This window comes from Lepidochelys kempii, chromosome 3 (assembly GCF_965140285.1).
Source record: "Lepidochelys kempii isolate rLepKem1 chromosome 3, rLepKem1.hap1, whole genome shotgun sequence".
In the NCBI taxonomy this organism is placed as follows: Eukaryota; Metazoa; Chordata; order Testudines; family Cheloniidae; genus Lepidochelys; species Lepidochelys kempii.
Window position 1 is genome coordinate 202,547,443 of NC_136382.1, and position 16,880 is coordinate 202,564,322.

The window sequence follows — 16,880 nt, forward strand, 5'->3', positions numbered from 1 at the left end:
TCACACAATGAAGAGACAACACATTTAAACTCGGTAACTTTAGAAAATGGCCGTGTCCCTGAGAGCCTTTAGGCATTGATCCTGCAATGAGTTTTGCGGGCGGATCCCAGCACTCACACAGAGCTCCTAATAGGGAGGGGGCCTTAATTTGCACAGTGTGACCCGATCAAGATCCCTTGTATTACAGTAAGCACGGAGTTAGCTTCAGACTTAAACCTCACACAGCTGTAAGGGGCAGAGGGCACGTCAACACTACAAATGTTGCATCAGTGCAGCTGCACTGATCCAAATGCAGAGGGGAGAAGAGCTGAAGCAATGGGGGATGGGGTGGGAGAGGTAGATTAAGCCAAGGAGATGCGGCAAGGAGACTGGGACCAAAACCCATGAAGGTAAATGGAGGGGGGACTAAGAGACAAGAGCTGCAGGGGAGACTGAGACCAGATGAGGAGCCGCAGGGAGACTGGGACTGGCTGAGCAAGGAGACTGGAAATGAAAATTAGTGGGTTGGGGAGTGTGACAGATACGGCAGTTTCCTGCAATATCTTTGAAAAATAAGTTTAAGGCCTTGTCCACACTACAGGGGAAAGCCGAGCTAAACCATGCAATTTGAGCTACGTTAATAGTGTAACTCAAGTCAATGTGGCTTAGATCTATTTACCATGGGGTCCACACTATGCTATGTGGATGGGAGAGCGATCTGCAGTCGATTTAGTGGGTCTTCACTAGACCCGCTAAATCGACCGCCGATGCATCGATCCCCTGGTAAGTGTAGACAAGCCCTAAGTATCTTTGGGTTCCATTGCATTACATGCAAAGTTTATGTATTATTGTGGGCCAGGATTGTATGTTAGCTCTGTAGGGGGGAGATGTGATGTGAAGTGTGGGAGTTCAAAGGACTATACTAAAAATGTGCCAGACAAGAATGGACAATAAGTGTCATAAATGTCAAGGGGGAAATAAATGAAAATTTCCCACCTCTGGTTATGCAAAACTCCTGCCTTGTGAAGCTATATCCTGAGCTAAGTCTTTGTCTGATGATTACTTGTTCCCAGATCAAAGGCCCAACGGGTATGAAGAAATGGCTGAACTGCCCAGCCTGGCTTCTGGTTCTGAATCTGAGACAGCCATGACCTTGCAACAATGGGGAAAACCCAGCTGTGGGTTTTGAAGGACTGACAGCTACCAGAGCCCAACGCTGGAGTTGGGGGTGACCTCTGGTAAGGTTTTTAGCAGGTAGGTTCTTTATAGTTTTTAATATGTTTTCTCTGTAATGCTTCCACCTTAAGAATAAATGTGCTTGGTTAGAAGGAGCTGAGTGGTAACTCATAACTGCAGGCAATCACACTGTTCATAGAAATCAGAGAGAATACAAAGTGCAGACCCTGGCCTGTTTAGGCAGTCTGGCTTGCTGGGGATATCATAGTGTAAGGTAGGCAACTGTGCAGCTTTAAAAAACCCTGGTCAGAAGGGAGTCAGATGCAGTCTCTGCCCAAGTTAGGTGACGGCTCGCAGCCAGAAGCCTAGAATGGGTGCCACTGATGGATCATTGGGGGGAAACAGGTGCAGCTGCCCTGAAACTGCAACAGAGAGAACAAAGTAAAGGGGGAAAGGAGATCAGACAAGGAACTCAGGTGCGAGGGGAGAACTGGGACAAGAGTCGCAGAGATCGGATGAGGAGCCTGATTGGATGAGGAGCCTGAGGAGAGAGATTGGGACTGGAAACCAATTGGGATGGAGAAAGTCACATAGAAGGCCATGGTGAGAGAGAGAGATGCAGACAGAGTAGAGGAGGAGCTGGCAGGAGGGTGGGGGCATGGCTAGACAAGGAGACTGGGGACAAAGTGCTGCAGAGGGGAGGTGGGATGGGGGGGTAACTGGAAATGGGTAAATAAGGAGAATAAATGAGGAATTGGGACTTGAGGAGACTGGGACAGTGAGTCTGGACGGGTCAGACTAGGACTTGATGGGCAAGGAGACTGGGATGAGACACTTGAGGAGTGGAGACTGGAAGAGGTTGGAGCAGATGAGTCAGACAGGGTCATACTTGGTGAGAAAAAAAACAGAAGAGTTTATACCTATCCCCCATGAGCACACTCCCCTCCAGAGCCCTGAATGGAACCCAAGATTCCTGAGTCTCACTATTTCTCGTCTGTCAGCAAATATCTGTGAAACCTGTTCACGAAGGGTCCCATCACCTCTAGTGCTGGGCCATACACAGCACGATAACCCACTCTGTTAGCTGAAGTGGCAGAGGTCTGTAGCATGGATCTAAAAGTTCCAAACCTGCTGCTGATCCATGTGGGTGTCAGTATGATGGCACATGATGGAATGTCTGCTTTTTCAGTTTGCTTTTTTAAAAAACCTGGGAAATTACACTAAAAACCCACACTATTACAAGAGCATTATTAAAGTTAAAAAGTCAAGCAACCAAAAGTTAGGAAATGCCAGAACTAAGGTTGCTTATCCAATCTTAATTTGACCCCCTTTTACATATGCATTATGATACAGTCTTTAATTACACAATTATATACAATTTTTTCTAGAGGAAAAAAATCTACATCTATCTTCCTGAAAGGTATGAACATATCAACAAACTATAGCAAAAGGATACATCAACATGAAAAGCTCCCACCTAAACTTTTATAGAAAGTAAACTGAAGACATTTTTAAAATGAAGACTACTGATCTTACAGAAAGGTTGTTTATGTCGTTTTTAACAGATGTATATTAAAAATTACAACAGCTATGTGTACTGTATAGAAGCATCCAGATTCTGTTGGACTTGCACTTCATACAACCCTTCTGCATTCACTGGGGTTCACGGGCAGCCACTCAAGTGTTTTTAAGCACAAGTTTTTTTCAAAAACTGTATTTTAAACAAGAGTCTGCATTACAAACTGTCCAAGGTCTACAGTGCAAAATACAAGCCAAATCCTTGATCCAGAAATCCCCAAAAGTGGATCTCTGTGTGGACCCAACTGAAGGATAGGGACTGAGAGTGAAATCCTGGCCTGGTTAAATACAATGGCCAAACTCCCATGGACTTATATGGGGACAAGATATCTGCCCTAACTTTGACGATAAACTACATAAGAGGCAAAGATGACAAGCGCGCTCCTACCCTTTCTTGCTTTGCCAGTTAATTTTTATTAGCTCTGTGTTTTTCAAAAATATATGTGTAGTAGGTCACTCTATTAGACTTGAGTATATAATCATAAATAACTCAGTATATTAAATTGTGTGGATTTTTTCACATCATGCAACATCATACATTTTTTGCTTTTCATGACCCTTGATGTATGTTGGAGGACGCAAAGCTTTTCAGGTAATAACAGAACACACAGCTCTTTGTGAGGAATGAACAGAGAGAGAATTTCTCAGTTACCTTAAGGACAATATCAGGGGGTAGCCGTGTTAATCTGTATCCACAAAAACAACAAGGAGTCGGGTGGCACCTTAAAGACTTCAGTCTTTATCTTATTGTTCTTAAGGACAATGTATTGCTTTGAGTGCTGGCCAACACAAAGAATTTTAAAAGTCTTTATCGCTAACATGTTATATCAAAGGGAAATTTTCTACTGCAATTTTTGCTAAGTCTGAGCATGGTAGCTACTTGAGAAATGATGGCAGAACAGTAACACTAGGTCATAGGTGGAATACATCTGTAACTGTTCTTATGATGGACTATGTCACCTTGAGAGTGAGCACTTGAGATAAGAAATTACAAAGTGTAACTGCAAAGACTACAGCTTGCTGATTAGCTGCTAGCTGGAGCATAGAAGGAAGCCAGAAACACATACTTTTCTTAAAGGAATAAAGGGATGGAAATGAAGAAACAAAGGGATGGAACAGACAACTAAACAGGTCCTCTGTGTAAGATACCTAGATAGTCCCCATCACTGAGGTATCTGATCAGCTCTCATCTTTAATGTATTTATCCTTGCAACAACCCTGTCGGTAGGGAAGTGCTATTATTCCCATTTTACAGATGGGGAACTAAGGCACAGAGAGGCTAGGTGACTTACCCATGCTCATACAGTTAGTCTGTGGTAGAGCAGGGAACCCAACCTGGGTTTCCAGAGCCCCAGGCTAGGGCCCTAATCACTGGACATCCCATCTCTCCTTCTTTTGCCTCTGGTTAGCTTGTATGAGTCTATCAGTCAGGATGTTCCACCCACTCCATAGACCTGCCAGAGCCTACTTCTATTCTTGTCTTGCTTACTGCTGATTAATAAGATCATTGTGTGCCTTATCAAAATACCCTGTGTGGTTACAGTCTCCTTGAGGCTTCTCCATCTCTGGCCCAGCCCTTTCACTGGTGACACAACCCGCAGAGGCAACTGTCAATCAACAAATAACTAAACCCTCCAAGAAAAAATATTTTCACCTTTGTTGTGAGCAGGATTTTCAATAATAGTAAATACCTAGCTCTTATATAGCACTCTTCATCCATATATCTCAAAGCACTTTACAGAGGAGGTGTGTATCATTGTTCCACTTTTATCATGGGGGAAGCTGAGTGCTTGTGGTTGGTATAATTCTGCTCTTGTTAAAATCATTGGAAATTTTACCATTGACTTCAAAGGGAGTAGAGTAGACCAATGCTGAGTGCATTTGAAAATCTCACTCGATATATTTATATATCTCATAAAAATATTTTTGGAAGCCATGGAACTGCTTTGGCCTTCCATTCTACACCTTCTGCTTGCTCTAAAACACTGGTATCACACCTTAGATTCAGATAACTCTATTGCCATATTTAATTGCGTCGCATAATTGCAAAAGCATACACGCACTCGTGCATGAGCCCTGGTTGCACATTGGGATTTCCAAGCACACGTACCTTGTTGTGCGTGCACTGACGACATCCTGAGCACACTTTTAAAAATTTGGGACAATATTTGACTGGACTTGAAGTTTATAGTGAAAATTACAGCCTTGCAGGTTAAAAAAATGATCGATAGATACAACAATTGAAGCTACATCTTAAGGGCATGATTGTCTATTGGCGACTGTGGGACAGAATCTGTCTCCTGCCCCTCAGGCCTTATCATTTGCTCTAGAAGAATATAGGACCCTGTGCTCCAAGAGACCAGGGGAAAATTCTCCCAGCACTTGCAAGCCTTGTTGCAGGGGGTGTTTCAGGGTAGGAGGGATAAGGTAGACTGGGATGGGGAATCTTCCTAGTCCATGCTGCTATGGAGATTCTGGGAATTCCCTAGACTTTGGGAGGCTGCTGTAAATTAGAATCACCCCCAGGGTTGCTCTAATTTAAGGTGGAGGGATTTTGGCCCACAGATGAGCCCAGAATCCAGAAGGCACAAAGATGCCACTTTTGCTCCCAATTCCCCTGAGCTGTGCCTTTGTACTGGGCATCTTGGGGGCTTAGCACAGAATCTCAGCTCATTCTTCTACCCTATGAGCAATGGCTTTCTCTATTCACTAAAACTCTCGTGTATGTGTTATAACACCCTTAAAAAAACCTTTTCCTCCCTCAAAACACTCTGCATCATCGGTTGCCATGTGCTCAGTCTTCCCTATATTAGCTCATAGGGCCTTATGATCCTGCTTCAGCCAACAGCAGAATTCCAGCTGGGAAAACAAAAACTGACTTGGAATAATGTATGCAAAAGACTTTTTCACTATCTATAAAGGATGGCCTTGCATCCCTTTAAAGCATTCATTTTTGCTGAGGACACTGTTTGGCACAACTTCACGCCTCAGGGAATGTTTGAAGCTATTTTTATTGATTCATTTTCATGAACTTTTACTTTATTTTACAATTAATTTTGCTTCCGAGAATATCAAAAGTCTAAAAAGCAGCAGAAAAAAAGAGGAAATCTGATTCAAATGATGAAATGAGTGTGGAATATTCTGTGCTGAGGTTATTAAGCAGGGTGAGCGCGAGAGCTGTTTCCTCACAGCCATATTACCCTTCATCATTTGCTGATTTACACTCCCATCCAACCTTCACATTGACTCCTAACATCCGCAAAACATATGCAAAGATCAAAATAATAAATAAGATTAGAAAATCCCATTTCCTATTAAAGGTATGCCCTTCTAAAATAGCATGACACCATCAGGTGTCACATTACCCACTACGAAAAAGCTGTGTTAGTTGCTAAACAACATTGTTAAAAATACAACATTGCAAGGCGTACACACACAGAAATACATGGTATAGGCCACCCACTTCGTAACATCAAAGAGATCAACCAGTCACATAATCATTCTTTGGCTCTACCAAAAAATTACATTATGAGAAAACTTAGAAGTCTGACATAACTTAATGTACCTTAATATTCCTTTTGACACCTTCAGTAAACACATAAACACATGGGCTGGCCAGAAAACAACACTTCCATTTTGCAAAAAAATGTGGGTGTTTTGCAATTTTTTCTGAAGCGGAATGAAACTTTTGAAGTTTTGCATGACAAAAAACAGGGAGGGGGGAAGAGAGAGACACCTACAGAATAGTCAGCAGTCTGGTGGTTATGATACTCACCTGGGATGTGGGAGACCTAGGTCAAATCGCTGCTCTGAATCAAGGCAGAATTTCCAAGCCACCAACCTATTCTGGCATGGTGGGTCTCTCTCTAAATTCCATCCTGGCCCTGAGCGTGTAAGGCTCGACTGTTGGTTTATAATCTGCCCCGAGCAAGAATCAGTGCATACCTGTACAGCTGCAGGAGTAGACCAGACTATCCCTGATCGCTCCCTTGCTCCACAGTGGAAGCAGCAGGTTTACACTCCCTTCAGTGCTCACTCAGCTCTGCTGGCTGGAGTGTTCGGGTTGGTGAGGAGGGAATCTGGCTTCACCCATTTCTGGATAGGAGGGAGAGCATGGAGGCTACTCTCTTTCCCACCTCCCTGTGATGCTGGTAGCCCAAGCAAGTGAGTAAGAGTGAGTTTTACATGTGGTGTTTGACTAGTTTATTCGTGTGGTTTCAGGCCCAAGTCACCATCTGTAATTGGCCAGTTTTGTTTTCACTGAACACAGAATGCACCCTGTGGACCTGGATAAATTAAGGCTCAGAACTGGAGTCTGGGAAGGGAAGTACAGGACAAAATGCAACATAATTAATAACAATACATAATTTCCACTAATGACTGAGAGAGCCTCAAAGAAAAGTGTAAGCCATGAGTCTTTACACTTACCAGCTTAATATGTTCTCGCTTCTGATACTTTTCACTATAATACTGTTCTTGTCGGAGATTGAGCAGCTGCTGTTGTTGCTTTTCCTTCAGTTCTATTAACTTCTGGGTCATTTCTGAGTCAAGGGCAGCCAGTTCTTGTTCAATAGTTGAACTGTGATCCGGGCTGCCAGTTTCACATCTGCAAAGACACATGGAATACTGATAACTCATTCAATAGGTACAGTTAGTACAATTCCTATTTCTTTCTTTCTTTCTTTTTTTAAGCAATTGTCTAAAGTAGTAGCTGTAGCCCATCAAGAATGCATAAGTCTCTCAGAGCTGTATATTCTTACTAGTGCTATTATACGATCTACTGCACACTTAAAATGACTGGCTGGTTTCATCACTGATTTGTATTTTCTATATAAAATGAGTGTAAAACATGTAATATTTTGGTGGTGGTGGTTATAGTGGTTTAAACTCAATTTGCACAAGGTGCATTGCCGTGGAGAATCAGGATCAATATAAATAAGTCATAAACATAATCACCAATATTTCCCCAAACTGGGCGTAAGTTCACATTTATATACCTAAATAAGTGGCTTGATTTTCAAAATAGCCCAGCCCTCAATGAAAATAATGGGAGCTCTTGGGTGCTGAGCCATTTTGAAAATCAAGTCACCTATTTAGATCCCTAAATGGGGATTTAGGAACCTAACCTGACGCTTGCATTTAGAAAAAGCATGGCCAGTATTTATTCAGGAGCTAGGAACATTCCTATATCTGCTAACTTACAGTGAATGTGTGTGCATTTGTGTGGAAGTATTTTATGAACTGCAGAACTGTGGACTTCTGTGAAAAAGAAAACTAGCAGAGGATTAAGGAGTCTGAGTAAGGGAGCACACAGAAGCAAAGGAAAACTTAAAAAAAGAATCTAAAACCCAAATTCCCTCAGAAGCAGAATGAGATTTTGGTCTTGGGAAAGAAAGGTAAATGAACAAGGGCAGGGAAAGGGATTGATGAGGGAGCATGTGCATGTGAGAGTGAGATAAACAGTGCATAAAGTTAAAGGATTAAGGTAAAATAATAACTATCTAACAAAAAAAAAATTAAACATGTAAGAATATGCCCTGATCCATATTCCTACATGTTTACTGCTTTATTCTAGGCATTAAGTTAGTTGCCTAGGAAACATCAAGAATACAATTAGCATTGTCAGTTTATAGTGATGTGGAAAAGGGCCAGAGTTCAGCCTAGGATAGAGTTCTTGCTTCAGATAGACGGAATTATAAAGCCCTGAAGAGAGAGCATAATTTGTAGGAACACATGGGTCAGCCACTCAGAAATTCAAATCCAGAAAACCAATTATAATGTAGAGAGCTCTCTACCTTGCCAGTGTGTCATTCTTTCTGTTTGGATGGATACACTGGGCCAGATTCTGAGCTGGTGCAAACTGGAGTAGCTTCACTGAAGCTAATGGAACCATACTGATTTTCACCAGCTGAGGATCTGGACTTTTGTACCTCAATTTTAAGTTTTTACCAGCAATAAAACTCCCCTTTTTCTCTTTCATACTGCATGTTTAATTGTTTGTCCCCCTACTGGGCAGACCTATAAATTCTGCTTTTTGCAATATAAATGCTTATTATAAGCATTGATCATTAAAATACCTGGGTACACACCACCTACCTTAGACTAAAGGGGTGGGGGTGGGGGCGGGGGAGGAAAGATTCCTATATTCCTGTAAATTGAAAATCCCAAGACCCTGCCCACTCACCACCATGATCCTAAAAAACAAAAACAAAAACCCAGACTAGGAAGATCTTGCGACTATTCTAAATTAAAGTGAAAACTGAATCAGCAAAAAGTCCAGATAAAGGTGTGTGTGTGTGTGTCCTACAATGCTTCCTAAATACAGCCATGTTCCAACTCAGATGTATCTATGGTGCAAGAGAATTCAGAAGAGAAGGACCTGCTACTCAGAAAGCCCTCACTCCAGTTCCTCTGAGCCCCGTCCTTGGCACAGGTAGGCAAAACACTGTGGATGAACATAGGTGTTCCAATGGGGGAGACTTTTGACATGGATTCAAATAAAAAAAACAATCATTGAAATAGCATGAGAAAAGCTATTCTCACAGTATTCCCAGCATGGCCAGACCAAGAGAATACTGGTATTTTTATGGAAAAGTCTGTTCTTGTGAGATTAGCAGGTCAATTTCCAGACAAAATGCAGGTTTAGCATGCACACATGCACACCAAATCTCTGAATGCCCCTAACCCAATTTTCAGCTACAAGGATTGAGGGGCAAGATGAGCAGCACATATTCTAGAAAGAAATGACAGAAATAATGGCACAGCACTGTTTTCCTAGTTCAGGTAGTTTATATTGACAGAACAATTACTTTAGTAAGGAAAATTTAAGTAGGGTTACAACCTTCCTAACCAAGTATCAATCTAATCCTAAAATCAATTTGTGCAATGCCATTGCCTACTAAGCATTAAGTCCAAAGTGTTCAGGACTCAAATGGCAGCACTGAGAAAGGAGAGTCCAATCTAAATATGGAGCTGCAGCCCAGAATAAGGTGGTCATACTTACTAAACTGAGCAATTTATATGATTAGTTTATGTATTTTCAGGATAATACTTCACTCGTGTTGTTGAAAAAATATGGCTTTCTGCTAAACCTCAGCTAAAACTACTAAGACCTTAAGATATTTAACCAACAAGATCACAAAATAAAAAATCTTAATTTATTACACCATTATGACCCCAATGCAGCAGAGCTTCTGTGTAACTTTCAGTATGTGAGTCACCCACACTGACTTCAACTTTACTGAATTAGGGCCCAATTCTACACACAGCTGCAAAACACGGATTGCCCTCTGATCCGGTTATGCACATTTGAGTCAGTTTCTAATACAGGGACTACTGACAAAATAGTAATTTGTATACTGTAGTTGCAGGGAAACAGCTTCAGTAACGATCTAAAATGATATAAACTGCCTTTTTGCTGGGATGTTGTAATCTATTAGAAGTCTTTTGCTTAAGATATTATGTACTTGCAAGTTTGAAAAACCCTAATGATATATTCCTGCCTTTTTAAAATTCAGCATCAGACTTAGTGTAACCTTCAGATTTTCCAATATAAAACTTCTCATCTTTGAAATTATTTTGGCAGCTCAATGTAATAACGGGTAGTTGAATGTTTCATTGCCTGACACTGTGGAAGATCTATGACCACATCCTAATGGAACAGAAATGGCCATCACTGAAAGGTAAATGAGTTATTTATTTGGTTTTGTTATATTTTTGAAGTTTGAATGGAATAAACCAAAGCAAGAAAAATCTTAACGTCGCTGTCTGTAGATTTCTGTCCTGCATGTTGGCATTGGATTATATAGCAGATTACAAATTTCTATGTAACACAGCTGACAAACAGCGCTAAAGAATTTTATTGACTCAAACCTTGGCTGTATTCTGTTTTCAGAATGTCAAATTCTAAGTCACTTAAATATGGGGAGGCTGCTTTAGAAGTACAAAATTCCTGTTAAATTGAATGAGGGTTCTGCCGCTGGACAAACATAAATGGCCAAGTTGCCTTCTGGGAACAATTTGTGGGCTAATTCCCTGCCAGTCACAATCAGAGGTGTTATTATGGAAGTCAGGGGCCAGAAATCACTCTTGGCTTTTTCTCTCTGCTTGTCTCCCAGAGATTTTTTTTTATGTTCATGGTTTTCTTATTTGAAAAGCTATGATGAATTGCAAGTAGTCAATTTTATGAAATAATAAAAAGGATTTAGACTGTAATAGTGCTTATTTGAATTAAATGAGTTGCAGAATGATGCTGTAATGTTTACTACATTTAAATAAATTATAAATAAATGAAAATGCTGTATAATTGCGATGAACAGAAATCTACCAAAAGACATCCCTGATTAAGCAGATTCAACTGTGGTATTATTAGCATCTAATCCTGCATAAACTTAGGCATGTGAGTAATTATATTTTGTGTAACTGTTTATAGTAGTAGTTGTTTATTAATATATAGTTCATTGCTACATGCACAAAATGAGAGTATTGGAAAGATTTAGTGAGTCACAGTATACTTCCCACATCAAATTGACAGAAATAACTACAATGTCCATGCCCCTTTATTTTCTAACAAACTAAAAAACAAAACAAAACACTTTTACACATATAAAAAAATACAGGGGAATGGAGGATTGAAAAGTAGACAGGGCACAGCAAGGGACTGCATAAAGGGAAGGGGGCATAACATCTTGCCTAGATCTACTTACAATAAATCAATCGTCACCAAGTGGTCTAGAGAATTCATATTTTAAAATTTATTTGATTACTTTCAGTTGTTAGTCAGTAAATCTATCAGGTGTTAAATTCAAGGAATAGGTCTAATTCTTAGTATTCTTTCCAGGGTTCCAGTTTGGAGGCAGACACAAGTTAAGGATGGCCCCCCTTGCCGCAAATAATAAAACAGGACCAATTTTGATTTTCATGTCTAGGGTTGCACCTTTAGAATTCACACTGTGGGATCTAGAGCCAATTGTTTGCTCGTTTGGGGCCAGATCATGGGTTGTCCTATTTGTCTCTGCAGGGGAGTAAAGGGGCATAAGGTGGTCTCTTATCTCCCCCTGCCCCCCTGTGGACTACATACATGAGTTACAGTGTAAAGGAGAGGGGCAGCAGCAGTTTCCCTGGGGATAATCCTCCTCCTTCCCTGCAGAAAAGCAGGGAGGCACGGGAAGCATGCGGTACCTTGCAAAGCACATCAGCCAGTGTAGCTGTGCCTACTAGGAGAGGCAAGTCATCTGTGCCAGTAAAGAGCTGATGCAGATTACTTCCTGCCTGCAGCAAGGAGGGAATCAGGGATTGAATTGTGACTCTGTAAGTTGGTCCCTGGTCTACTCTTGCACCTAGGTGCAGCCTCTTACTCAGGGCATGTGGGAACTCCACAATTTACAAAAGAATTAGGGTGGCCATATTTCCCAAAGGGAAAACGGGACACCGCACATGGCTGGCCCAAGGGCCTCTCCTCCCGTACTCTCCCCTCACCCCGTGGAGGCTGTACTGAACCGCTTGTCTGAGCCCTGCCTCCTCCTCCCTCTCCCCTACTCCTGCGCAAGGCTATCACTGGTCGTTAGTCCCCCTCCGCCCCTGCCACTATCCCTGGTCGCTCCAGCCCTGCCTCTCCCCCTGCACCGGGCTGGCATCGCCCCTTGCCCCTCCACATGTTCCTCTGCACTGCACCATACTTTTGTGACAAAAGTTGGCAAGAGCAAAGGGGACAAATGCCCACTTTTGCCAAAAAAAAAAAAAAAAGGGACGGCCAGGGCAGGGCTTAAGAAAGGGGCTGTCCCACGCAAAACAGGATGTATGGTCTCCCGAAAAAGAATGGATTATCAGAACAGCTGAATCACATGAGATCACCATACAGATGAAAGTGGGTTTCTCAATACACAAACAGTGTGTTCCCCTGTTGTACAGGGAAGGTGATATATACAAGCAATCTACCATGTAAATTGGGACGGTCTTCTTGGGTTGCGAGTAGAGAAGAAATGCATCACAAAGGGGGCTTCCGTCCACTTTTTCAGGGTCCACCTTTATTTCAAGATCCCTGCCCTCATTCTATGAATGTCAGGGCCTTTGTTTTTCATCTGTACTCTAGTGCTATCTCCACATACTTGTTATGTTACCAATTATGAGTAAATGGATAAAGATCTTTTTTTAAGATTAAAGAAGAGGAAGCTCCAGTTAACATACCTTTTCTTAGTATCCCTTTTTGTGGTTTTCTCTAAGACTGCCCTACGTCGCAGGTAGTCGTTCTGAATTTCGTTGTATTTTGCAGTGTGCTCTTTGATCAGATCAGTGGTTTTCTTGTGGTGTTTCTTTACAAGGTCCTTCATTTCTTTGTAGTGCTTCTTCTGAAGTTTAACAAATGACTTCTGTTGTTTTAGCTCCTCAATGGTCTGTGCTTCCACTTCTGCAACAATAATAATGGAAAATGCATCATTTTTCTCTGATTGAAATGATATATTAGTCGGACATTCAAATTCTGATCAGCAGGACATGGAACCAAGGGCTTTTGTTTACTATTGATAAACAACTTTTATTGGCTTGAGATAAATCAAGGGCTTTCAATGACAGCAACCAACTTTATCTGGAAATAAACGAATAAGGCTGAAAATATTGTAGTAAGTGTAATCAATTAATGTCTAGGTAGTTAAGTGATAAGTTCAGAATCATCACATTTTGCAAGACAAATATACACTATTTTATCTTTCCTTCAATCCCTTTCAGATGCAGAGGACTCCCACCACCAGCCCAAGACAAACCAAACCACAGTCCTCTCCTGTGTTTCCCCAACACACCAGAAACATATCACTGTGGACAAATATCCCTCAGACAGCAGAGGACAAGACAAAACCATTCTGGGGTTAGAGGAGCTGCTTCAGAATATCCCTAGTACAAGCTGCCATTGCCCAGGCACTGACAGACGGTTACTGTAAGAACATCAGACCAGTCTGGCTGGAGTAATGGGGCAGTCCCAGTTCTAAAAACATTATGCAGATAGACTTTATTCTTGTTTCCTTTACATTTCCATTGGCTCATTTTCTCTTAAAGAGGTCCTCCCACTTAGACAGAGATTGACCAGTTTCTCACATTTATCTGCTATGGATGATTTCTCAGCAGTTTATCAGGCAAATATGTGTTGTATTTTAAAACACAAGGAAAGACGGATCTATTTTTATTCTTTAATTGTCCATCCAGTAAGGAAACATCATCTAAAATAGACCTAATGAAGAGATGCTGAAAAAAACAGTCAAGTAAATCTACACATCTCTTCTGGATCCAAAAACTGGCTGAGGCTGGTTATACTTGACACTGTTCGTAGTCTAAATTACAATGGGTCATGCTAACATGTTCAGGTTGGAGAGTTCCATCCTATGTTGTGTTTGTCTTATGTTCAGTTTGTATGTGTGTGATGGTCGCCATCTTGGCTGACACACCAGGGATTAAACCAGGGACCGCCAGAGCTAAAAAAAAAAAACACGAGCAGCTGCAGCTTGAAGTAAAGCTATACAGCTGTGGGCTGTAACAATTCATATTCCTCTGAGGATTGGGAGACCAGTAACACACACTCACCAACAGGTTACACGTGTTCTTTGGGAAATGGAGATTAACAAGAGGAAATGGGAGATGTTACCTCACAAAAATCCTTATGGAAAAGAAGCCAAAGCTCTGGATGGGCCTCCAATTATGAAATTTTAAACAGTGCAAGCCACTGTATTTAACTGAAATCCAAAGATAATGTCAAATCCAGTTCTGTCCTAAGGTACAATGCAGTCCATGGGTAAATACTGTTAACTATTCCTTTCCCACTCCCTTCTCTAGGCAACAGTTTGGTCTGCATAAGGACACATTTTCATACCAGTACACAAAGCTTTAGCTGTGCAACACTTTGACAAGTTACTTCTATTTTCAGTTGAATGTCCAGGAGGATTGCAAAACTAAAGCTCCATGGACCACATTGAAAATATACCTCTTACTACAGCAGAATCAATGCATTCTTCAAAGAAGTTGAACTGAAGGGCTTCTCAGTTTTGGAAGTGGAGAATGGACTTGATGTCCTCAAGAAGCTAAGCCAGCAATGACATTCAACGAGGTACGATGAAATACAAGTGGTATATCTTATTCTTAGGAGTTATGCCATTGACTTCAGCAAGTCTAGATGACACGGTGGTCATAATACTGGTACCTTCTTTGCATTCAGACTCCGAATACTCCCACCATTACCGGCACGGGTGGCAGTGCAACAGAGGGAGATACTAAGAAAAAGCTCCCTGTAGGGACCTGATCCTACTCTCGTTGTAGTCAACGGGGCGTTTGCCATTCAAAGATGCAGGATTATGTCCTGTGGGCACAAGTCGTGGTATGTACATTTGCCACAAAGTTCTTTCAGAATAATCAGACAATGAAAAGTCTAAACCAGGTAGCCTATTTTACGAAATGTACGTATCCCTGGACAAAACCGTAAAATTTATTCAGAGTATGCTACTGCATAACACCCGTATATTTATTACCTGTTAGGACACTCTGAATAAGATCTTCTGTTTTTGCAGGTGCTTTCACAGAACCTGGAAGTAAAAGATATTATTGATATCAATTCTTTTTGAATTGACAAAAACAATTGAACAAGACACACGTGTTGCCCTTACAAAATGTATATATATTCTATATCATTATTGCAGTTGACATAGCATATACAGTTGTGTAAACATTCTGAATAATGTGAGAAAATATATCTTTCAGATACCCTTTACACTGCCAAGATGTAGCAACATGGAGGTGTATCCCAGTTCATAGATTATGTATTAATTATATTGATTACTTCAGAATTCCAGTTATCACTTTGACAGTTGACAGGTTCTTGTCCCAAGATCAGGCTCAGTATTAAAATTACTGTAGATGTGGAAACCTCGATGTGCACAGTTGCAACACTCACACTATAGGAAAACTTCTGTATTTACAATAGTTTATTAATACATTTAGCAAAGTCACGAACACTCCAACTCAGTAAGGTAGATGGAGATAATACAAAATGTCCTTCTGCACATCCATATACTCACACCATCCCTTGCAGAACAACCTAAAATGTTAGCCATTATCTTCCTCATCATCATCACCTTCCTCATCATCATCAGTGGCCATCATCCTGGCATCTCCCAAGGGCTACACCTCCCTCTCCTATTGCCCGCAGGCTGGGATACAACTTTTAGAATATGTTATGCTGACACCACTCTGCCCAATGCACATTCAGAAGGGGTTTCTCCCCTCTTCCTTATTTGTATTTCCTCACCATACTAATGTTGAGGTGCCCTTCTCCTATAGGTTAGTATACTAATGATCTCCATTTATTATGATATATGTCAATTCGTTGCCAGGGCATTCTTGTGGTCAGACATCTGCAGATGTTAGCTCATGTTCACGTAGTTATGGTAAATTCTGACAAAATTTCCCCTTAAACACTTTACTCTCAGTTCTCCAGAACTTGGGGGTTACCATTGGGTCATTTATCTGTGCCAAAGTTCATAGGCTTCAAGCCTTAAATTAAGTGCTGAGGCTAATGTCTTACAGGATACAGGCCTGTAGGTTTCTTGCGTGACTGCTGAATATCATAAAGGTGGAATATAATGAAAGCAAGGCCGTGAAGATAATAAAGGCAAACTAGCCCTATGGTCTACAGAGGCAACGCTTGTATCAACACCAAACAACACAACACAAAATAAAACACCCTAGCCTCCTCACTTTTCTTATGGAAGGGATGCTAGTGAACTCAGTGGGACCAATCATGTGAGTAAGGTAAACAGGATTTGGCTCATGGTTAGTACAACACTGGTACTTTAAGTGACAGTTCAAAATTGCTTTAAAAGGGTCTGATATAACTCCTCTGAAGTCTGTGGAAGTTGGATCGGGCTGATGATGAACAATCAATAATTAAATTGGAAATAATGCAGTTTTAGAATTCATATTAAAATAGATATATCTATACAAATGTACACAGGCCTCCATTTTCAATGAATGAATTTAAAGTGTACAGTAAAAGGTAAATGCATGCACAAATAACTGAAAATATTTTTGTAAAAGCAGTTTAAGGGTCTACCACCCTTGGACATAACGACCTTGCCCATAATGGAACACTCAGCTGCACAATTGCAGAATAC

At 41.1% G+C, this 16,880-nt stretch overlaps 1 protein-coding gene and 1 long non-coding RNA gene across 11 annotated transcripts in view; one reads left to right on the top strand and one right to left on the bottom strand.

The window, feature by feature from the left end:
- The window catches only part of PLCB1 (phospholipase C beta 1), a 653,791-nt gene that overhangs the window by 96,347 nt on the left and 540,564 nt on the right, over positions 1-16,880 (bottom strand). For all 10 annotated transcript variants that reach the window (XM_073339660.2, XM_073339659.2, XM_073339667.2 and 7 more), the window contains exons 25-27: positions 15,240-15,293; positions 12,919-13,138; positions 7,162-7,339 (exon numbers count right to left, since the gene is read on the bottom strand). In XM_073339660.2, the coding sequence (XP_073195761.1) occupies positions 7,162-7,339; positions 12,919-13,138; positions 15,240-15,293 (452 nt within the window). The remainder of the gene's footprint in view (positions 1-7,161; positions 7,340-12,918; positions 13,139-15,239; positions 15,294-16,880) is intronic.
- Positions 1,080-10,404, top strand: LOC140909706 (uncharacterized). The gene is made up of 3 exons (XR_012158333.1): positions 1,080-1,233; positions 9,075-9,166; positions 10,319-10,404. It is a non-coding gene; the product is annotated as an uncharacterized LOC140909706 (long non-coding RNA).